At 38.8% G+C, this 24,620-nt stretch overlaps 1 protein-coding gene across 10 annotated transcripts in view; it reads left to right on the top strand.

Moving 5' to 3' along the window:
* Positions 1 to 17,810, top strand: part of BCLAF1 (BCL2 associated transcription factor 1) — a 30,987-nt gene extending 13,177 nt beyond the window's left edge. For 2 of the 10 annotated variants that reach the window (XM_077813097.1, XM_077813093.1), the window contains exons 6-13: positions 46 to 215; positions 3,042 to 3,147; positions 4,098 to 4,182; positions 4,810 to 4,985; positions 6,133 to 6,313; positions 9,561 to 9,707; positions 11,711 to 11,981; positions 12,085 to 12,459. In XM_077813097.1, the coding sequence (XP_077669223.1) occupies positions 46 to 215; positions 3,042 to 3,147; positions 4,098 to 4,182; positions 4,810 to 4,985; positions 6,133 to 6,313; positions 9,561 to 9,707; positions 11,711 to 11,950 (1,105 nt within the window). In that variant the 3' untranslated portion in view covers positions 11,951 to 11,981; positions 12,085 to 12,459. Of the gene's footprint in view, positions 1 to 45; positions 216 to 3,041; positions 3,148 to 4,097; positions 4,183 to 4,809; positions 4,986 to 5,119; positions 5,297 to 6,132; positions 6,314 to 9,560; positions 9,708 to 11,710; positions 11,982 to 12,084; positions 12,460 to 12,883 lie in introns of those variants that run through there. The other 8 variants (XR_013345645.1, XR_013345644.1, XR_013345643.1 and 5 more) reach the window with 8 other exon arrangements.
* Positions 17,811 to 24,620: the final 6,810 nt, after the last annotated feature.

Here is a 24,620-nt window from a genome sequence, read left to right as displayed (position 1 = left end):
CCACTGGTTTCTTTTGTCTCTCTTTTTCTTGTTGATGCATTTTAGACCAGCTTCCTTGACTAAAGACAGGCTGCTTGCTAGTACGCTTGTCCATTCTATCAAGAAGGAGCAAGAGTTCCGATCCATCTTTGACCACATTAAGTTGCCACAGGCCAGCAAAAGCACGTCAGAGTCATTTATTCAGCACATTGTGTCTTTGGTTCATCATGTCAAAGGTATGTACTCAGTTTACCACAGCAAATACCAGTATCAGCATTTAGAAAAATGGTCAATTACAGATAAACCTGCTTAATGTCACTAGTAAAGAGACAACTCAATTCTCCGTTTCTTCATACTGATTTATTCACATTTTTTTTTGCCTTTTGAGAAGAGCTCATCTTAAAATAACCCCCAAAAAGACTGCACAGCTAGTCCCAGAAAACTATAGCAGTAATACCAATTTTGTATATTTTGATATACTGTATTATACAGTGAAATAAGCTGTGGACAATTTGTGAATTTTTGCACTCAAGTTTAAATGTTCTGTATTTAATAAACTGTATATTGGCCAATGTTTAGATTTCTTTGAGGTTGCTAATTCTCATGTTTAGTGATTGTGATTTCTGTTGGCAAATTACTCTATATAATGTGAAAATTCCATAGAATCCTTTGACTGGGACGTCCCAGTATCACTCTTCAGAAAATATTTTTTTAAAGAATGAAAAGAATAAAAACTATATGCAATAAATATACAAAAATAAAAGTAATGAAATTTCATCTTGTTTTCATTCTTTATTTGGCAGTTTATGTGACACCGGAGCATAAAATTTCATACTTGGCCACTTGGCACTGTCCAAATTCATCCCTCTTAAATGAATTATTTACTACTTCTTTTCTGATTGAGCAACAGTTATTACCATTCATTATCATTAGGCTAAATCAGTTCATTGGGAAGCATCCCAGTAAAGAGGGATGATTTCCTATGTCACGATTAAGCATAAAATACTCTGCAGGCTTATTAGTCAGAGACTCAGTATTGTCTGAAGGAGTACAGTCCTTTTGTCTGACGTGTGAGGACATTTACAGAGTTTCTGAAATGAGCACCAACTTTTTTTGTTAGCAAAGCACTTCTTATTTGTTGCCAAACATATGTCGTCTTCGTCATCTTGCTTAATGAACTAATAAAGACAATAGACCTTGATGATGAAAATTATTGGTGTTTCACAACAGAAGAGGGAATTGAGTTTCTTAAATTTCCTAGACTAAGAGCCACCTGATCAGATGACCAATTTTAATTTAACCGTAGTTATGCATTCATTATTAAGATACTTTAGATGTGCTAAATTGGTGTGCTGAACATCCAAAGAAGTGCTACATAATAAATAGCTAGAGGGGCCAAGGCTTAGTACTTTTCTGAAATTTGAGTTGGTTGCAAACTAAGTATTTTTGCAAAGAGGATTTGTAGAGCAGTTACAAAGGTTGTTTAATAAAATAATCCTTTGCTAATTACTAGCTGACTACATATTGACATTTGAAACCAAAGTATCTATTCTCTTTTTGATATGTCAGGGATTTAGAGCTTGATCCTACATTGAAGTCAGTGGCAAAGCTCCCATTGACCTACATGGTGCAGGACTGGGGCCTGAAGGGGGCATTGTTTCTAAATCTCTTGCATGTTGATGAATGAATAGATGACTTAAACTGTCTCTGTAAATGTGATAGGTGGAGTTTAACGTCTGGCTGGGAAATGTAACTGTTTATCAACCAGTCTGTGGCCAAGTTATTTGATGTGTGTATACCATATTTTGTTTCTAAAACTTGTAGCCTTTCTGCACACTTCAAAATTACTTTTTTGTGATCAGATTTTAGTAACTTTTCTTTTTTTTAAAGAACTGAAGTTTTGATTCATTATTGGTGTGATGCAACTGGTCTGAACAGCTCTTTATTAATATAGAGCTGAAAATGCCCAGTGATGTTTTCTTTTTCATTGTAACTAGGTCCTGGAATGTGTTTTGAAATGGCAAAATCCATGTTACAAAAGTAAAATAGCTGTTGAAAGATACAGATGCAAAAACAGGCAAAGTTGAACCTTCTGTCTTCCTGGCAAAAATGGCATAAAAAATGAGTTGCTAGCTCAAATTCCTGGGTTTGATGGAATTATGATTGAGGCACTACCCTTGTAGTGGCCGTTTCAAGTTTTAATGATTGGTTATGAGACATGTGCTGGATGTTGGGCGGTAAGTTGATACAGATGTATGTTGACCTGTTAAGCAGATAGCTTGCTTCGTATATAACATTTCATAGTTGATGACTTTATATGTCTTTCTATTTTATATTTAAACATATTTGTTGAGCTGGTCTTTAAAAATTCAGTGTTGCTATTACGAATTTTAACTGTCTCAAAAGCCAAAAGAAAATTTGTTTATTAGAAAAGCTGTCAGGTTTGCCAAGATGCCAGATGCTTAAATGAATATATTCAGCTGTAGGGCTGTTAATTGACTTCGATAATTTTATCATCTCTGTTTCTAAAGGAAAAGTTGCATTCTTTTAAGAAATACCTTACGTTTAATAAGTCTACATGTAATTCTTGATGCATAAATTGTTTAAATGTTCTGTCAAAACTAATTGTGTTCAGTTAAAAATTTAAATTTATTTGGAAATTCTTTGTTCCCTGCAAATACTGACTCAAAATAGCTTCATCTGCTCCTCTGGGCAAAGTGTAAAGAAGGAAACCTAAACAGCTGCTCCTTTTCCTCCGTCAGAGGAAAATGTGTCAGTGAAAAGGGAAGAGTCTGACTCTAATGAATTTGTGGTACTTGAATTAGTTCTAGTACTAGCAGGGCATACCTGTGAGGAAGCTTGCAGTGGTGTTGTGCGCTGCTATTATCTGCTCGTTGAGGCTACAAGAAGGGTAAGAGTGGGAAAAATCCTCTAACGGATTTGCCTCTTCTGATAAAAATTTTTTTTTTTTTGCCTGCTATGTACCTTTCTGTCACGAATGGAAATACTTATGTAGGTGAAATTTAACTAACTAGAGAGAATTTTTCCTCTGTAACCAACAGAACAATACTTCAAGTCAGCTGGAATGACCCTAAATGAGAGGTTCACTGCATATCAAAAAGCTACTGAAGAACATTGCACCCGGCAAAAGAGCCCAGAAATACACAGGTATATGCCAGTTGTATTACTAGATGCTGCTTATGTCAGTGAAGTAACAAATTATATTTCTTATAAGAACCCCTACATGCTTTTCTAATTACCTCTGAATTCTTCACCTGAGAGAGGCATGAACTGGTCTGAGCACAGGACTAGGAGCCTGGAACTCTGGATTCTAATCCCAACTCCAGCTGTATATGTGGCTTTGTGGCAAGTCTTTTTGTCTGCCTCGGTATCTCTTTTGGGCTATACTTACCTGCCTCCCATGCAGTATTGAGCATTGAGGCTTAAGTAGTTTGAAGATGGAAAAACACCACTTGAGTGCTTATTATTCTCATATGTGAGCTAGTTCATATTATGACTTCATCATTAACATTTGAACTGCATTAATAATTTACAGCAGTTTGAAAATAAAAATCTGAGCTGCATTAGTGCCTGAAAGGTAAGCAAAGGTAGGGCATATGTATATGATTGCTAACCATTGGAATTAGTTATAAAAGGCTGCATACCTTATTTTGTGTATATGTTACATGTCTGAGGTTAAATATACTGTCTCTATAGTCAGTATTCTGCATCAAAGAAATACTTTTGAACTATTTTTTTATTTTCTACTTTTAAAAGGATGTTATTAACTGCTGTTTAGCGTAAGATAGTTTTAACGAGTTGATCACTTTTACAGAGCTCTTGAAATACATAACCCATTAAGGCTTTTACATCTTTAAAAATAAGGGAAAAGCAAAATGTCATAATTGCATATGTTATTGGGCAAAACCAGATTTTTAATTATCTGAATAGATTTAAAGGGATTATAGGGAACTAATACTGTAAATAAAAAGATCATGCTACTGAAAAATAGAGTAGTTCTTGATTTCTTTGTTTTCTCAAACGTCCAAAAGAAACACAGGAAGCCATAAATGATCCCCTGAATCTATGGCTAGACACTTTTTTTATTTTACATTTAGGAGGATTGACATCTCTCCAACTGCCCTGAGGAAGCATACCCGTTTAGCAGGTGAAGAGAGAGTCTTTAAAGAAGAAAGTCAAAAAGTAGGTTCTGAGTTAATATTAAATTGATATTCTAGATTTAGTAAAATAATGTGTATTTCCTTTTGAGTCTAAACTTCAAGGTGGAGTATTTTTTATTTTGATTTGTATTTATAGCCCAAAGAGTACTTGGAACTAGACTATTTCTCATCTCTGGCCTTGGACAAAATATGTTAGATTCCTTCCAGTTTTCCTGATTTTGTAGCACTTAGCCGATCCAAGGACTAGAAATCAAGAAAACAGCTCATTTGCAGATGTTGTAGCTGAATTAATCAGATGCAGTTTATGCTGTCCTAATAACATAGTTCTTCAGAATAAGTTGTACTAAATATTAATCTACCCACACAAACCTGACAGTTCGCTTGTAAAAATAGATCTCCCTGGTGATCTGGTGGAACATCTTCGCAGAAGCTAAATTCCTAGATAGTTTTAAAAAATCATCAGGCATAGACATAAAAGTCAAACAACTTTCTGTCATTAAAAATCAACTAAATGTTCTAAGAATGTTGAAACTAGGCAAACTATTATTTCTTTAGAAATTTGGAGATAGTGTAAATGGGAGACCAACTTCTATCTCTTCTGGATTTTTCCATTTTAAAATGCTGTTCCTGAAATCTGTTCCTTTCACAGGGAGATAAAAAATTAAGATGCGATTCTGCTGATCTTCGGCACGACATTGACCGTCGTAGAAAAGAGCGAAGTAAAGAACGAGGGGACTCTAAAGGTTCCAGGGAAAGCAGTGGATCAAGAAAGCAGGAGAAAACTCCAAAAGATTACAAGGATTACAAACCTTACAAAGATGACAGGTAAATACCTGAACTTTCTAAGTAGGTTTTTTAGTTTCTAATTAGCCTTTTGTAATTGTAAGCTTAATTGCTTTCAATTTTCACTGTGTAATGGAACATTTAAATTTAAACAATTAAAATTATTTGTTTTACAGCAAAAATGTATTATCTGTCTTTTACACGGCTTATGGTGGATGAGGACAAAAACTTTGGAATAGCAAGCTAACACTGAAAAAAAAATGACAAATTAATCTGTCCTATTATCCAGGCTACATCAGGAGGTTGGACTTCAATGCAGTACATTTCTGTAAACAGTTTGTGTAAGAACTTTGGTTCGTTATGCTTGATTCCGCACTTTTTCAACTCATAACACCCAGAGTATGAGGAGAATTACTGATATCTAGGTTTAACATGGGCAAGAAGGGAGACGTATTTATTTTTCTAAAGCCAGTGGGCTGTTTTTAAGGAACAATGTTAGTTTTTAATAGTTATGTTTCAGTGGATACTTTATAGCTGTGGTAAGAGATATTTCAGGTATGACCTATTGGGTGTTGTATTAAAATCTTGTAAATTGTGTGAAAACACTGCCAATATGGGGTTACTGAATACAGAGTCTTGCATTAGGGTTTTTTTTTTCTGTCTTGCTTTACACTGGGTATATGATGGATTTTACTTGTGCTTCATTTTTCCCATTTACTTTCTGCCTCTGGTATCCACACTGTCATCCACTGGCTAGTTTTGTACTGGTATCCACATAGGGATGCCCAAAATATATCTGCTATTTTCAACAATATGTGGAAACTCAGTTAACTTAAAATTTATAACTTTTGCTCTAAGGGTTTTCCTCCCTTCTTCTTTCACTTTTGCTACCCCCAAAATGGCAGTTAAATAGGCCACTCTTCGTTGAATCAAAAACCAGAGAAGTAATTTTGCAGTCTACTGGTTTCCAACTAATTAGCAATAGTATTTGCACAATATATTTTAAAGATATGGAAGGAGGATGAAAAGTGAAATGATACTCCACCTTAAAATCTGAAGTACATATTTTATGGATGATTTATAACCTGAGGGGGAAATAGCTTTTACATAAACAGAGACCTCCTTTAGTGTAGCATGCTACAGGGTATCTATTTTTAAAACAGCACAAAGTATGTTTTTTATTTTTCAGTAAACAAAAAAGAGAGCAAGACCGTTCTCGATCTTCCTCATCTTCATCCCCGTCTTCCGCCTCATCCAGTTCACGAGAAGAAAAAGATGGCAAGAAAGAAAGAGATGAAGAGTTCAAAACCCACCATGAGCAGAAAGAATATTCAGGTTTTACAGGAGTCAGCAGGCCGAGAGGCACCTTTGTAAGTCTTTCTCTGCTCCCTCCAAAACTATTGTTACCTTAAAGCAGTGTTAGGTAATTTGCATGACTCTAGGATCCATTTTCAAAATATTAAGATGTGCAGTGTTTTATTTTAGAAGTATCATGTTGAAGCATGCAAACTATTGTGTGCTGTTCAGAATTGCTTGGATCTAAATGTGTTTACTCAAACCAGCTAAAAATGAAAAAAGGTAACTAACAATAGTTTAACAAGCTGACGTGTCTAATAGGGTAGTACTTCTTTTGGTTAATTATTCAGAATAATAAGTTTCAAACACTTTCATATTATGGACCACAGCAGAAGTGAGAAACCTTTTTTCTAGACAACTCTCCTTCCAAGACTTCCCTCACAGCAACAATAGCAATGGATTACAGAGAAGAGTCTTATCAGGACAGTAGCAGAGACAAGAAAAAACCCCAAATCCTTGTTAATGCTAGGGGTGTGGCTGCTTAGTTATTTCTTGCTACTTTGTATCTGTGCAGTTGGTTTCTTTTACTTGGGGCAGGATTTTAAATGTACTAATATCAATTTATTAAGACTACATTTTGCTATTTGTTGCCTGTAATCCCCAGTGCTTCCAGTTTTTCCAGGTCACTTTGCAGTTTGGTTCTGCCCATCTGTGTTTGCTACCCCTTCCATTTTGTTGTTGTTCACAAACTCGTGCATGGCTGAATTTATACCCCTGACGGAGCCTTGAAGCAGCTGTGCTGGGGAAAGCAGGGCTGCTTGCTTTGTTTATTAGTGTTTCTCTGAATGTCCTGGACTGGACTACAGGCAGCAGCAAAGCTAACTGGTTGAAGGCTGGAAGGTGGTTAGCATTGTGATTTGGAAGTGTGTTGACCAAAGTCCACAGACAGTGGTTTTAAAATTCACTACTCAATAAAATGATGTAAACAGCATGTTAATGTAGTTCATTGATCCTAAACTGGAAAATGTGCAAACACCAGTGAGGACCAAGAAACAGTAAAAAAGACCTCTGGAGATTAGGAACATAGGCAGGAAGTAAACGTTAGGAGCTATAGCTTTGAACATTGCAAGCTACGTCTTGAAAAATTCCAAACATACAGATTCTTTGGGAGGGAGTAACTAAACTATCCTGATGACTCCTTCATGTAACCTGTGAGACTGAATCAGTTATGCTGAAAGAGACAATAGATTAGACATAAACAAGCAATGTTATATGACTACAAAAATGGCCAGTGCAACTTTCAGCTGCATATAAAATGGCATCAAAGTGGGTTGCTAATATGCCTTCTCTATACAACTGTGGTGTGCTGCACATGCAACACTATTCAGTTCTAGGCACTTCCTGATTCAAAAGAGAACAACAAAAATATTCACAGGGTTGATTTTATAAGGAAAGATTAAAAAAATTAAATATGTATAGTTCTGCTACAAAATGACTAAAAGGGACATAAGTCAACAAGTACGTGGATGGTGTAATCTCCAAGGGCGAAGAGGAGTTCAGCATGATACATAGGTGTATAGCTAGGAATAATGGGATAAAATTGAAAGGGAAAATTAGGGCTGAAAATCAGTAAACTCTTCCACAGTCTAATATCTTACTAACAGGAAGAGTTTCCTAATAAAACTTGTAGATGCTTCAGGGCTTGCTAATCTTAAAACTAAATTGGACAAATGTACTGGAAGAAACATTGCAGCATATGTAATTTAGGTAGGGAGATGTGCTGGTAATTGAATGGGTCTCTGACATGCCTGATTTCTGATTGTATAGTAACAACTTGCAGGATGCTTTAAATGAGAAATAATGGCACTCCTTACTGATTTACCCTTTTAGACAGTAGTATTTATATATAGGCTTTTTGACCAACCCAAGACTATTGTGACAAGAGATATCTAGACAGGCCTGACAGATTAGCTTGCACCTTCTGTCTACAATCATAAACTAGATCGTATCATTTTTTACCAGTACAGGTAAAGTGAAATGTCTTTGTCGTCTAGTTTAGTAGGCTATTCCAGGTCATGGTTTTTATTTTGGATAAAAAAAACTTTTTAATTTGCAACAAAATCTTCCCTTTTGTGTTCAGGGCTATTATGGTATAGCCTAGCTGGCTGGCCAAAAAGGAGTAGATTTGCTTAGGTGCAAACTCAAAGATGCCTATGCACCAAAAACCATGACTGAGATTTCCACTAGCAGGTTGCAGTATATATTTACAAAATGAGAGAGAGACACACATTTTATATAATGTAAACCCATAAACATAATGAAAGCATTCATATCTGCTCGTCTGTCAGAGTGAATAGCCTGCAGCCACATTTTCTGATCTTACTTTTACAGTCCCTTAAAGGTTCTTCATACGAGCTCTTCCCAGACTAAAAAGGGAGCTGTCTTTATGCTAAAAGTCTCCCCCTCTTTTTCTGTCATGCCCTGAAACAGGTAGGCCCACAACAGTAGCATGATTTTGGGCTATATTACCTAGACTGCCTTGTAATGTAGGATTACTAAAATAGCCACCATAGCCCAACTCATATGATTGATGGAATATCAGCCTCTGGAATTAGCTGACTTGGGCTTTGATCTTAGCAACATTCTGTTTCCCAAATGCTATTTTCTCCTCCACAGTGACAGTGTCCCCTGTCATACTGTAATTTTTCAATGAAGAGGAATCAGAGGATATCAGAGGCCAAAGTATTTCCTAAATTTATGCATTTACTCTAAAATTATATATATATATATATATATATATTCCAGATTACCTTTCTAAAAACCCCCACTTCTGTTTCTGTTCAGTCATCTTTAATATTATATATTCAACACTTTCCAAATTATCATTTTCAAAAGTCTCCTTTTTAGTTTGTTGCTTTCAGTGTCTTGATAAGTCTTGTGAATCCTCACCTGGTCTGTTTAGTCTAATTCTATTCAGAGATAATTAGTATTAAATTGTCCATGTCTCATGTTCTTTTCTGCACTCCTCCCCTCTTTTTGGTCAATTAGTTCCCTCAATTTCACATTATGGGTAAACATACTAAAAATCCCTAAACATATTTGAATGCACTTCAGCTGAATAGAGAGGATTGTTAGCTCAAAGTGAACACTTAGTACATTAGACTTAAAGTATTTACATGTGAATTCTTAAACTGCTGTTTTATGTTTATGTATTAAGGAAAGAATACAGAAATAACATTTTTGTTAATACAGTTGAACTTGAATATTTGCTTTGTGACTATATGCGTATTGATTAAATACATAAACATTTTGGTTAATCAGTTTCGAATTAGGGGCAGAGGAAGAGCCAGAGGAGTTTTTGCTGGAACAAATATTGGTCCCAGCAACTCAAATGCTACTTTTCAAAAGAGACCGAAGGAAGAGGAGTGGGATCCTGAATATACCCCAAAAAGCAAGAAATACTTCTTGGTGGGTGATGGAAAACTTATATATAATGCATGCATCTTTTATCAAAGCATATTTTATAACTGATGTTAAAGAGGCGGTGTCTATGTGCATGCTGCTTCTGTGCTGGTGGCTGTCAATGACTTTAGCATATTATTACTGTGAGAGCATCAGGGTCCTAGTTGGCCCAGTACCTGCTTCCCTTCTATCCCTCTGCAGCAGAATGGTGGGCAACAGTAGCAGGTCACTTCAGAGAGGACATCCCCCACCATGCCTGCTTTTTTCCCATATTTGGGGTGGCAAATGAGGAAGAGTGACAACCTATCACGCACAGCCTAAAATGTTAAAGCAAACACACACAGACCTCCCTAACCAACTCGAATCTTTTTCCCCTCCAGTGGATTTAAAGCAGACACTGATGCTTGGTGCCTCAGCTGTGCCTGAGAGTCCTGCAAAAGTGGTGTGGCATGAGTAGATGGCAGCATACAATATGGCGGGGGGGTGGGGGAGGCGGCGCGGCACACATGGATTGTAGTGAGATGCATTAAAATGCTCTGACATCTGTTAAATATTATTTTCCCATACTGGTATCAAAAGAAGGGTAGTTAAGATCATTGACCAAGATATTTCTTACTTAACTTGTTGAATATGCAGCCTCTCTTCTGCTTGTGCTGCTTAATCTCTCTTTATTAAGTGGATTTTCAAATGATAATAAAATACTAATACTATAATATTAAATGGTAAAAATTACAAGTCCATTTCTGATAAACTTTCTACATTTGTATAGTGATATCTGAACTTTAGTCAGTAAATTACTATAGAGTAATAAAAAGTTTTATACGGGAATATCGTCACCAATAATTCTGGAAGGAATTTTAATGGGCTTAGGCAAGAGGAACTTTGGTGTTGTTTCTTCACTGCACTCTTTTGGGGTCCCTTAGAATACTTTAGCTTTGTTTCTTCCTCATAGAAGGGATTAACAGTTTTTATATATGAAATCTAGGGCCTCTGCTCTTATCTCATACAAGTAAACCTGAATTGCCCCACCTCCCAAAAAATCCAAATCTGTTTTTGAAATTTGAACATGGTCTCCTATCCAAAACTTGATTACAAAACATTAATTTTTTATTAAGGTTCAGAAGACTTACAAAATTTGGATTTACCTGTAAGCCTTATTTTCTAGTCAAGCACTAATGGAAGATGTCTTGTCATCCTCAGTAGTAGCACTAAATTCCGAGGGTTAAGCACTTTTTCAAATAATGTTACAAATACTGAATGGGGGAAAACTGCATTATTAAAATCACATCACAATGTGATATTACTATACAATGAGGTAGGTTCTCAGAGTGCTACATATGTTATCACTTTTGCTTAAAAGAAACCACTTCGGCCTTTCTAGAATATGAAATACGATTTTTGTGATATTAAAATAAAATTAGTAAAACTAAAAGTTTGTAGTAAGAGAGAGGCTAGAGGAATTTGCCTATTAATTAGTAGTCAGCTTCTGCTTTTCATTTGTGTGGAAGCTATTGAGCCACCCCTCTCTCTTTTGCATACTGCCACCAGCAGCAGGATCTATCAGGTAGCATGTGAAAGGCAGTACTTCCAACCGTCGCAGAAGATTGTGAAAATAGAGTGGCATGGTTAAAGCTGGTAAATTTCATTAAATAACTGGTTTATTGCCCATCTTTTAAGTGGAGGTTTTGAGTCATCCCACATAGGTCAAGACCTCTTAGATATGATTCTTCACAAATAAATGAAGACTTCGTCATTTCTAAAACTGTATTTCAAATGTTTGTTTACAGTATGAGGACAAACCTTATCAATTATAAAATATAGGTTAAACTGTGGGTGTAAACTACTAGAATATTCCCTGGAAAACCTCTTGTACAGATTCTATATAAAACACACTTGATAGTGCATTGAATTTAAGGTGCCTACATGTTATGGTAATAGGTGCATTACAAATGTCTAAGAACGTTGTTCATTTAACTCATCCTTGTTCTGTTTGACCTATGTTACCATAGCATGATGACAGAGATGATGGTGTGGATTATTGGGCCAAAAGAGGAAGAGGCCGTGGCACTTTCCAGCGTGGCAGAGGGCGGTTTAACTTCAAAAAATCAGGTAGCAGTCCAAAGTGGACACATGACAAATACCAAGGGGATGGGCTTGTGGAAGATGAAGAAGAAACAATGGAAAATAATGAAGAAAAGGACAGACGCAAAGAAGAAAAGGTAGAAAACTCTGGCTTGTCGGTGAATTGAAGAACAGATTTCCTTCCTCACCATACCCTAAGTGATAAAATTGACAAAATAGTTTTCATTTAAAAATTATTTTCATGCATCTGCGGTAATGGACAAATGGGGGCAACTCATCCTTATTTTCTTTATTTCTACAGGAGTAATGTGAAGAAAAATTCCAGCTGAAAAAGCAGCCCTTGCACCACCCACACAGCATTTTTAATATTTTTTTGTCGTCAAATGAATGTAAGCATTTTACTTAAATTTTACTGTTTAAAAGTAGTTTAGAGGGATTGTTTTTTGTTTTAAGCCTTTAGAGATCTTGATATAGTAAACTGTATGTTGACGATCGTACAGGTAGAAAGTAAAATGATATTTGTAATTATCAACTTTTAAGAACTTTTACTGTCTGTTATATACAGTGTAATTCTGCTCTGTCCAAAAGATACGGTCAAGTGCAACTCAAAAGTTTTGATTCTCCCCTGACGCTGTGTTTTATTCTGAAGTAAACTTATAGCTCTGCATACCTGAAATCTTGGAAGAGCATTTTTTAAAAAAAAAGTTAGTACTACTCAGTCTCAATCACAATGGAATTAGTGTTTTTCTTAGACGGAATGAACCAGAGCAAAGTCTGTTGTGTTTTGCCACCCATCCAAAAGTAGTGTTAAAAGATTGCTGCCTTAAGCCAGTCTTTTTTATAAAAGCACTTTTCACAGTGAACAGACTGAAATGAAATGTATTTGAAAATAGTCTTCTAGCTTGCTACAGCAGTCCTAACCATAGCTTGATGGGAACTGTAGTACAAGACTAATGCAGATGACTTTCTGTTTTAATAACTGCAGAAAACTTGCTGTGGATCATATTTGAGAGCTAAAGTATTTCAGTATCCCTTAAAATGAATGTGGATGGAGATGTATACAAACATGTATTAACATTGTCATACATTCACATTTCTAGACCACCCCCACGATGGGAGCTCTCTTCTGAACAGATCTAAATATGACAAGTATAGCTGTAGCATAACAGGTGCTACGTTTCTCCGTCCATATACCGCTACTGGGGAAATGCCTCAACTGTTTGTGCAACAGCCCAAAAAGTAGCTTGACTTCTATACACTGTAACCGGAAGATTTGTCCTACATTCCAAATGCATGTTCCATTTTTGCATATGACAGAACAAGGTAAACCACTAGTGGGAAAAGAGTTACTTTTAAGAAAATCTGTTTAGTATATTTCAGACTTTGCATGCATAATGTATGAAGTCTTCTGAATGGAGCACTAGTTGCTAGCTTAAAACTTTTCAAGCACAGTGAATAACACAAAATGACACTCTCAATACTACGTTTTGAAGAGTTTTAATTGGTGACTTGTGGGTTACCAATAGAAAGTTTTAGTCAAAAAGTTTGTGGCATTATTAATCCAGCTGCCCTTTGTGTCAGTCTTTGTTCCAGTTCATAAAACTGCCTTTTCAATTTCTTTACATGGGCTTTCCTCTTCAGGTAAATATTCTGACAAGTGTGAATTCTCTATTAAGTTTACAGTCTTATATGGAATAAAAATCTAAAAGTTTTTAAAAGGATGAAATGTTAGAATTTGTGCCTTACTGCTCTAAACATCTTACAGAAACTTGAACATTTTAATGTAAGCTGAAACAGGTTAAAGATACCAGTGATAAGTTCTAAAACACATCAACGTTTGAAAAACACACTGAGGCACTAAACTTCAAATTGAAGCTAACTTGCTATTAGATTTTAAGATCATTAACAAGTTAAAACTGTAAGAGCTTTTTCATTTAATTCTCTAAAGTTGAGACTTACCTCCTTTCCAGCCTTGCATATAATCACTTGAGCTTCTAGCTCTTTTGTTGCAGCAAAAGCAAAAGCTAAGGATTAAAAAAGGTTATGCAATTTTAAAAATAATCTTATTACTACTAGATTGAGGATGCAAGTTCAAAATGCTGTTTTTGTGTGCATTTTGTTAAAGCAAAGCAAGTTGTAACGCTGAAATGTAAAAGTGGAACTAGCAGTAAAGTATTAAATGGAGGCTTTCAAACCATTTCAGCTATGTTGTTTATAACATAGCCTGCTTAATTCCATAAATACCGGGCTTGAAAAGTTTCCTGCAAACCTACAAACCAGAAGTAAAATGATGGTCAAAAGAAGGATAGCTCAGTGGTTTGAGCATTGGCCTGCTAAACCCAGGGTTGTGAGTTCAATCCTTGAGGGGACTATTTAGGGATTTGGGGCAAAAATTGGGGATTGGTCCTGCTTTGAGCAGGGGGTTGGACTAGATGATCTCCTGAGGTCCCTTCCAATCCTGATATTCTATGAAGGCTTGTAAAAGCTTTATTTGTATCAAGGCTTACCCATTTCTAGGATAATATAGTAGCACACACTTAGGACTTGGCTACACTTGCAAGTTAGAGCGCATTAAAGCAGCCCTGGGCGCCCTTACTCCTGAGGTGTCCACGCTGGCAAGGCATGCAGAGTGCCTGGACTCTGCAGCTGGAGCACTCCTGGTAATCCACCTCCACGAGAAGCATAAAGCTTGCTGCGCCCTGGCTGAAACGAGATGTTGCATTACTGTGCTGTGATTGGCCTCCGGAAACGTCCCATAATCCTTTGAAGTCAAGTGGCCACTCTTCTCATTGTTTTGAAATTGGCCGCAGGAATGCGGATATAGACAAATTAGAGGATTGGGCCAAAAGAAATATGATAAGGTTCAACAAGGACAAGTGCAGCATGCACTGCTATAGACTAGGGACCGAGTGGCTAGGCAGCAGTTCTGCAGAAAAGGACCTAGGGGTTACAGTGGACGAGAAGCTGGATATGAGTCAGCAGTGTGCCCCTGTTGCCAAGAAGGCTAACGGCATTTTGGGCTGTATAAGTAGGAGCATTGCCAGCAGATCGAGGGACGTGATCATTCCTCTCTATTTGACACTGGTGAGGCCTCATCTGGAGTATTGTGTCCAGTTTTGGGCCCCATGCTACAAGGAGGATGTGGAAAAATTGGAAAGAGACCAGCAGAGGGCAACAAAAATGATTAGGGAGCTGGAGCACATGACTTATGAGGAGAGGCTGAGGGAACTGGGGTTATTTTGTCTGCAGAGAGAAGAATGAGGGGGGATTTGATAGTTGCTTTCAACTACCTGAAAGGGGATTCCAAAGGGGATGGATCTAGACTGTTCTCAGTGGTGGCAGATGACAGAACAAGGAACAATGGTCTCAAGTTGCAGTGGGGGTGGTTTAGGTTGGATGTTAGGAAAAACTTTTTCGCTAGGAGGGTGGTAAAGCACTGGCATGGGTTACCTAGGCAGGTGGTGGAATCTCCTTCCTTAGAGGTTTTTAAGGTCAGGCTTGACAGAGCCCTGGCTGGGATGATTTAGTTGGGGATTGGTCCTGCTTTGAGCAGGGGGTTGGACTAGATGACCTCCTGAGGTCCCTTCCAACCCTGAGATTCTATGATACCCCTTTCAAAGCTCCATTTCTCACAGCCTACATGCTTGTCTGCTCCGGGACAAAGCAAACCATTAGTGTGGAATGCTGCTGTTGTGAGGGGACTAGGGGGGGTCTGTTGCTGTCTGAACTTACAAGACAGCATGCTGACATGCTCTCAGCCCCCCAAAACACAGTCTCTCCCCCAACATACATACAACACACTCCCTGTCACGCTTCACCCCACCACCACCCATTTGAAAAGCACATTGCAGCCACTTTCACACTGGGATAGCTACCACAATGCACCGCTCTTTGTGGCGTTGCAAAGCTGCTAATGTGGCCATGCCAGCATGCTTGCAGCTGACAGTGTAACACATGGCAGCATTTTCCCTGTAGTCTCCGAAGGCTGGTTTAATTCCCAGCGCTGTGCATCTGCAAGTGTAGCCAAGCCCTAAGTAATATAGAAGTCTGTTTATATAAGTGTTTTAAGTGATGTGGAAGCCAGTAGTATCTGGAGAGTTTCATAGTAGGATGTATAAGATCTACACCAACTTAAAGATGTTAGAGCTAGTGTGAAATACAGATCTCAGTACTGTAGTATGGGGGGGGCACTATGTCTCAGCATAGAATCTAGTTGGCTAATTTATTAAGCAAACCTTCCATCTGAAAAGGACAATACTCTCTCTTCTTACACACCCAGTTGTGTGGATGTTTATGGTCCAACTTTTTTTGCTTAATTCCCTTCTTAGTGGGACTTATTTTTATTGCTAAGAATCTCATGTTAAAACTATAATAATATTAAGTGTAATGGAGACAGGGAGGTAAGTCTGAAAACAATGGATCATGTTATAATGTCATTTATTTATGTGTCACATGTAATGTTTCATAAGCAGTGTAGTTCTAGATGGCTTAATGAAATTTCATAACCAGAAACAACAAGCACCAAATGCTACAGAACGCTGGCCCACCATCAAGTGCCCAGTATGAGCATCCCTGCTCTAGAGTAATGAACATCTTGAGTTTTCCTTCTGCTCAGAAAGCTAGGAGTAAAATTGCATATTTAACTTGGTCATTTTCCCACCCCCACATTCATAATCTAGGACTTATTTGTTTGAATGCAAAGATGGTTGGTAGATAAGACATTAAATACAGGATATATTTCAATAGGAAATTCTACCATGAAAAGTGTGTGCACGGGGAAGCTATATAGTAAGTTGATTAACATGAAGGCATTTCTTTTGCAATTGGAGCCTAGAAAAGAACTTGTTCAGAAACAGATAAATGTAAGTGATCAAACAAGACGCTTAAGCTGTCTAATACGACTTCTCGAACTGAAATTACATATAAATAGCACTATTTCTGAAGATTCTATCAAGTTAATGCTGTCATACTGTACTTCACTCTGCCCTGGAATATCATACCCTCTTTCTAAAAGAAACTATAGGAACACCACATACTGCTTATTACACATGTTCTTGCAACAGTCCGCTCCCCACAAGATGATCTCTGCTCCATTTGTCACCTTATTGGCAACAATGGTAATAAGAGCATAGATACTACATATCTAATTTTGCTAATGTAAATAGGGAGAGTTGAGGGAGGGGAAAGGATGGCTCTGATTCTCAGGTCTTGGTAAAAAGGTTAAACTTTCAATTTGCTTACATCTTTTTGAAGGGAAGTAGTGGAATGAGTGTTATAGTTCAGTAAATATTTGAATCATTAGCGTAACTAAAAGATTGGGCGTTCTACTCCATTAGTGCTCTGGTAATTTGTAGAAATTTCAGACAAACCTTACCTCTGTTACAAGATCTGATTTTACTCTGACTTAAGAGACGACTGAAATGTAAAACTGATTTACTCCTCTGACTTTCAACAAAACTTCTTCACACAGACTTCTGGTATGCTAAAGTAGAGGGAATGAGAGGAGTAATGGAAAAACAACAATCAAACTGAGTTCAGTATTCAGAAACTAGTATCCCAGAGTTCACCCTGATAAGTAACAATTAATGTGAATCTAAAACTCAAAGAAGGCAGCTAGAAACAAGTCAGTGGGGGTAGACTTGGACTTGTACTATAAGAAAACTGAATATTTGTACTGTAACAAATCTAAGTAATTTGATCCAACAGCCTAGTTGTTAGGCACTTGATAGTATTTGAATTTCAGTTGGGTCATCTAGGCACTACTCTTAAGTGGGCTGCTTGGTGCCTTATATCCATAGCATTAGAATGTCTGCCTAAAGGGATTTATTAACTTGAATAGATCAGATCGGAGAAAGCATTATCTCCGTTTTACAGAAAGGAAACTGGCACAGTGACTTGCCCAAGGTTGCAAAGTAAGTCGGTGCAAAGTTAGGAATTGAATTCAGATCTTCTGAATCCCTGTCTATTATCATAACATCCTTCCTCTATTTGGACCAGCCTGAGAGTTAGATAACAGAAGCCTACTGCCCTTGCATATGGTGTGAATGGAGCTGCCCACTACCAGCCTGAAGAAAGTATTTCTGGATTACAGAATAGATAGGAAGTGGCAAATTATTCTGTGACCTGACCTCTCTAGAAACTTTTTAAATGGACATTCTCCTAGAGATTTCAGTTGCAGATTCCCTTGGAGAACCCACATGAGAAATTACACAATTAAAATTAGGAATGGTGATATAAAGACAATTATTTGAGCTTGCATAAAAGGCACTGAATAAAGCTTAAATTCCTATCACATCATCTAGTCCTTCATGACGAGTAATGGTCTTTGCATTCTTGTTGGAACTGTTAAGTTGTGCTTTGAACTTTTTATTGGATACTTCTGGAGTACCTGTTTGGCTGATACGAGGAGTATTCAGTGCATTTTGTATTTGTCTTCAACTTCTAGCAAGAGAATCATTGGGATCACATCTACAGGAAAAGTAGTAAGAATTATCTAGTTTCTTTCCTACTAGAGCCTTTTTGTTGCTACATTGAATTTTGAATTAAGGTAGACCAGTCTGGGTGAGTTAGTGGTGGACAACACTGACACAACAGTTTAATAAAGCCAGAACTGCTTCCTCTCCTATAATACCACAGAGAGGCTATTCTGTTGAGGAGACATCTGGGGTATTTTTTCCCATTCCAGACTTAGAGGCAGGATCTTGCAAATTTTCTCTCCAGGAACCAACTCCAAGATCCTTTCAGTGTTTATTTTGCATTCAGCTCCCCAATCTTCTTGGGGGGGAAAAGTAAAATGGACAGTACTATGCAGCTCTTTTGCTTACTGGAAACTTTCTTCAATTCTTTCTGCTCTGTAGACTCCAGCTGCTTTGGGAATTGCCCGTGCCCCAAACCCCACCCCAAATAGCTCGGGGAGGCCTGAGCCATAAACTGCTCTGCTGCTACTACCCCCTTTAACCATTATTGGTGGCTTGCTAGCTTTGATTTGCCACATCCCAAAGCGGCTTTTCAAATGCTGCCAACAGTTGAACTGCAGGCTGCAGTAGGCTTCAGCCTCCCTTGCGTACTGCCACGTTTGGAAACATCTCCCATCTTAACTATGGTGCCCACAGCTTAGCTAGTACAGTTTTTGGTCAGAATTCTTTATTTGGGTCTGGGTCTTGTCTTCTAGAAGCAGTGATGTCTTGTCATCTTTAGCAGAAGAGGGAGATGCCGTCGTCCCTCTCTTGCTCTTTACTTCAGTGTACGGAGACTGCTGAAGCTACATTCAGCTTCAGATGTAATGTCTCTGCTTCCACCTCATATAGAAACTGCATGCTCTATCTGAGGCTAGTTTTCAATTCCCTTTCTGGCTCTTCTTCCCATCCTGGATAAAAGGGAGGAGGATTTTCTGTTCAATTGGATCTCCCCAGCCTGCTGAATAAGAGAGAAGAAAATCTCTCCTGGATGTAGCGTTGACCAGAATGGCAATGGATGATGGGTTTTGGGCATAGGTTGCTTCTAAGGCCCTGCACTCCTGTCTGAACCCAGGAAGAAATCACGCTCAATACTCTGTTCTCTTCCACTTAGCTTCAAGATCAAAGTGTCTTTGAATGAAACCAAGTAAACTGATTTTCTGAACTTTTATATGGGTGTGTATTATCTTACTGCTACTTTGTTTACTTTAAAAGGACTCTTTTCTTCTGTCCCTCCAATCATTTCCTAGCACATTCTTCAGTTTTAGGCATATGAAGACAACCTCATACGATGCTGGAGACTACTAAACACCAGTCTGCAATATTGATCACCAGCTTCCTCATTCATTACAGGTCAGATGACTCAGCTCATGAATTCAATATTTTGAAGATTGAAAATAATGAAATAGCTAATCTTATATACAAACATGCTGAGACGCCCTGCCCACCTTCCAGAAGTGTCTAAATTCTCTTGCTTGATAAGTCCATCCACATTTAACATCCAGTCCCTTTTGCTAGCCACATCCTCACTCATACAGTTTTAATCCTTCCATATCCTAACTCTCTAACTTATTCCCTAATAGGCATAAGAACCTTGATGTTAATTTCCTTTTAACTTCTTAAAGTTTTCATTCACAAATTGAAACTGGGGCCTGGTGTATTTCAAGTATTAAAACTTACACTTTGTTCTTTAAAATACATGAGTGAGTTTAAAATGCTAGAACTTGAAAGAATGCCATAGATTTTGTTTTTAATTGCGTTAATCCTGGTCATAGCTTAGAAGTTGCAAACTCAGACTTACTACCTTTTCTTCAAGTTCTCCAACCTTTCAGTCATGCCACAGTTGTTTGTCCTACAGTAGAACCCCGTGTTACGAACACCTGGGGAATGTAGGTTGTTCGTAACTCTGAACAAAAAAACTCTTTCAAAAGTTTACAACTGAACATTGACTTAATTCAGCTTTGAAACTTTACTATGCAGAAGTAAAATTATGCTTTCCCTTTTTTAGTAGTTTACATTTAACACAGTACTGTACTTTATTTGCCTTTTTTTTTTTTTTTGGTCTCTGCTGTTGTCTGATTGTGTACTTCCAGTTCCCATGAGGTGTGTGGTTGACTGGTTAGTTGTAACTCTTATGTTCATAACTCTGAGGTCCTATGTAATTGCATAATTGGAAGAACTCTCTGAAAGAAAATAAAGTGCCTGCAAAATTGATGGAAAATATTTTGAATGCTAACAGTTTGCAAACAAAGGCTTTTATGTAAGACTGGCAATGTGGACAATGCAGAATTTCTTTATACCTTAAAATTTGAAATTCATCTTGTTACAGGAGTCAGATTGCAGAAATAAAGTTCTGCTACTTTGACTAACTGACCAATAACACTTATGCAGCAGGGTGACATTTGTTTAATAGTAATTTATTAAATTAACTCATATTAATGGTCCATGCAAAAGGTTAAGTGATGCAAGAATGACTGGGTGGGAAGGTTCCATGCTATTACTGGTAGAGAAATTTCTGGACCTCATGGGTGTCTCCTCTTTCTCCAGTCATTCATGCTAGCATATAACAAGTAAGCATCTGATGATGCGCAGAAGAAAGAGACCTGCCTTATCCAGATCCAAGTTTAAATGACAGGCTCGCAGAATCATTGACCTAATATATACTGCAGTAGGTATGAGAACATGGACTTCAAAATCAGCCCCAGGAAATAGTGGTTGATTTGTTCCCCTACCCCACTTCTTCCGTACACAAATAGAGATGAAAGACTATAAAATGAGAAACAAGATGATGAGAATGAAGCATATAAGCATAATGTAGGGAGTATCTCCCGTTGCTGTCTTTCAGAAGTATTAGTTCCTTATTACATTCTTGTTAAAACACCAGATCAAAACAAACCCCACAAATTGAAGCCTCCCTGCTGAGCTCCTGAATACATTTAAACCTGTAAGATTTTAAAAAGGCAATTTATGTGCTAGTGACAAGAATATTTCATCTCTCATCCAAGATCTTCATTATGCATCACAAATTAAAGGGGATTAATCCTGTCTAATAAAACAAAGTGTTACATGGCCTCATAAATCACTAAGAAAGCTGAGAAGTTCTCAAACAAGTGATTCTTCCTATATAACCTTCCACATCTTCTCCAAGCCATAAATAGGAAACTGTTTCTAGGTTATACTCTCCAAGTAACATTGGTGGCAGAAGGTGCTACGTATTGCTCCATCAGGGCACATAATTGGAAGCAGAAAGGTAGTATGGTAAGGAAATAAGTGAGCATTGAAAGGACTACACTAGGAATGAAGAATATTTTCACAAAGTGGTACACAAGTTACATGCTGTAGTACCATCAATGATGCACACAATCTCAGCAAAATCATACTGTCTTCATCAAAAACGAACATGTAGTAACAGCTAACGCCAGTTTTAATTAGCTGTGGATTATCTGTTTTGGTGAATAGCTGACTTTTTTTTTTTAAAGTGACATTAAAATTGTATGACATGTTTACTTAGTGTGACACCTAAAATGACTACAGATTTGAAAAAAATACATAGCATGCTCCATCCGAGAACATGAAGCAAGCATTTTTTACAGATTAATACAGATTCATTTATTTGCATCTGGGCAAAATAAAGCACCTACCCTAAACATACTAGACTTCCACAGCAACAGTTCTGCTACATCTTTTAAACAAAGTCAGGGAAATTTACAGTAGTTAAGTGTTCAGCTACCACTTCACTAAATATTGTCATTTGATTGTAACTCTGAGGTGGGCAAACTACAGCTCGTAGGCCACATCCGGCCTGCTGGACTGTTCTGCTTGGCCCCTGAGCTCTGGGCTGGGGAGGCTAGCCCCTGGCCCCTCCCCTGCTGGTCCCCTCTCCCCTGCTGGTCCCCCCTCCCCCACAGCTACACTGCTGCATGGGCAGCGTTCTGGGCGGCAGGCTGTGCACTGATGCAGGGCAGTGCAGCAGCGTGTCTGGCTCTGGCCAGGCAGCGCGGCTGTCAGACATGCTGCTCTGAGAGGCATGGTAAGGGGGCCGGGGCCTGGGGGAGTTGGATAAGGGGCTGGGGGGTCTTGGGTGGCAGTCAGGAGAAGGGAGCAGGGGGTGGAGTCCCAGGGGGGCAGTTAGGGGGTGTGGGTAGAGCAGTCGGGACAGGGAGCAGAGTGGGTTTGGATAGGGGGTTGGATGGGTCAGGAGTTCTGAGGGGGACAGTCATGGGGTGGGAAGTGGGAGGGGTCGGATAGGGGGCTGGGGGCAGTCTGTTTGGGGAGGTGCAGCTTTCCCTACTGGCCCTCCATACAGTTTTGCACCCCAATGTGGCCCTCGGGCCAAAAAGTTTGCCCACCCCTGTTGTAACTGAATATACAAAGTTGAAATTTTTACAAAGAAAGCAATTACTTGAAGAGCTAAATGCAGAACTTGTATGTTTGGATGGCCCAGGAACATGATGAGGCCAGAAAGGCATCCTTTTTCTTTCATAATCACTTTTCTGTTTTGTGGGGTTGAGTAGGGCAACCCCTACTAAATCCTACAAGTGTCCATTCTTGTACTGCTGTAGCTACGAAAAGAGACTAGGGTGTTACGCTGCCTCCGTTGTAATGGAAATAAATTAAAATGTCACCTACCACTGCAAACAAAAGAGACAGTTCCTAATGCTTTTTGACAAGTATGTAATGATATGAGAAATTGTCCTAATACACACTTAAAATGTTCTTGCTTGTTATGTACTGTGAAGCAGTTACCATAATCTAGATTTAGGAACTGAAAAATTTCATAAGAGTGTGATAGAGCATGACAAAAAAAATCAATACTCGCCATTCTGGCTCTGTTTTTAATAAAGGAATATTCAAATGGACTGGTCCACTTAGCCCAGTGGTCCCCAATCTTTTGCTATTTGCAGAAGACTCTGGTGGGCACTGGACACCACGGTGCTGAAATGCAGGCATTTCTCTGGCGGCCGCACTCGGCGGCATTTTGGTGGCACGGTGTCCTGCGGGGGCACAAAAATGCCCCGGTGGACACCATGGTGCCCACCAGCACCGCATTGGGGACCACTGACTTAGCCTTAACTGGAAAGGGAGTCTGCATGGTAAAATGGGGGAAAACCGCAGTTCTTTTGTACAATGCATTTTACTCTGAGCAGATACGAATGAACAAAAACCTATTAAAGGCCATGTTTTTTAGCTGGGTAGGGCACAGTATCAATGGATCCATTTGGGACTGAAGCCTATGCTGGAATAAGTAGTAGCTGAGTCAGGGTGAACAGACAGCAAGTGTGAAAAATCAGAACAGGGGGTAGGGGAATAATAGGTGCCTATATAAAACAAAGCCCCAAATATCTGGATTGTAAAATCGGGACATCTGGTCATCTTAAATTGAGTAGGGGTTTTGGGGAGTCAGTCACTTTCGCAAGCTACTGTCTTGATTTTGCAAATGGATCTGCTCACAAAGAACCCTGCATCCAATTAACAGATCCAGTTGCTGAATCAGGATCATACATTGTACAATTGGCAACGTGCCTTTAGAAAAGTGTGGGTGTGGAATTGTATGAGATTTGGTAAACCAACTTCTTTCAATTTACTTCATAGAGCTAGACACACAAAGATTATTATTTCTGGAATTGTAGAGGACAGGAAGAAGGGATCCTACTCATTTCCCCCACCCTCACTAATATGAACTCAAAGGGACATCAGTTTGAAAGTTAGTTTTTAGAAATGAGATAAAAGTAGTTTCAGGTACTGCCCAACTCCAAACCCCTGCCTCACCCATCCTTTCTCCTAAGATTGGCTGTTTCCTAAGACAATGATGTGATTGTATTTTTCTCTCCTGGGCTGCTGTATGAAGTGCTAACACGCCAGGAATCGGGGACTCTGACTATACAAAAGAAACACTGAACTTTTCTATACACGAAGTGCCAGGAAATGCACAAAGCCAACTGCAGAAGTTATGCATTTAAATGCCAGCTCCAGTAACGTGACTTGTCACTCTGGGAGGCAAAGGCATTCCGGACAGACGGGATTCAGTTCCCGCTCCCCTTTTAATACAGGTGGACTGAAAGTGGCTCACACACGCAGGTGCCAGGTTCCGATGAAGTGATCTGTATGTAGCTCAGGAAAGCTTATGCTCAAATACATTGGTTAGTCTCGAAGGTGCCACTAGTCCTCCTTTTTGTGAATACAGACTAACAGGGCTGCTACTCTGAAACCTGTTCCTGACTTTGTCCTTGACAACTCCCCCTCCCCCCGCCTGGCCCACAGCCCCTAGCGCAACGCGGCACAGCACAGCGGGCAGCCGCTGCCGGACACCGTCCCGCGGCGAGCAGGGGCTGCCAGGGCAGGCTCGCTGAGCGCGGCGGAACCTGACACGTGGCAGCGGGGC

The sequence above is a fragment of the Eretmochelys imbricata genome, chromosome 3, assembly GCF_965152235.1.
Source record: "Eretmochelys imbricata isolate rEreImb1 chromosome 3, rEreImb1.hap1, whole genome shotgun sequence".
Lineage (NCBI taxonomy): Eukaryota > Metazoa > Chordata > Testudines > Cheloniidae > Eretmochelys > Eretmochelys imbricata.
The sequence above is the reverse complement of the archived record's forward strand: the minus strand, read 5'-3'. Positions and strand labels throughout refer to the sequence as shown.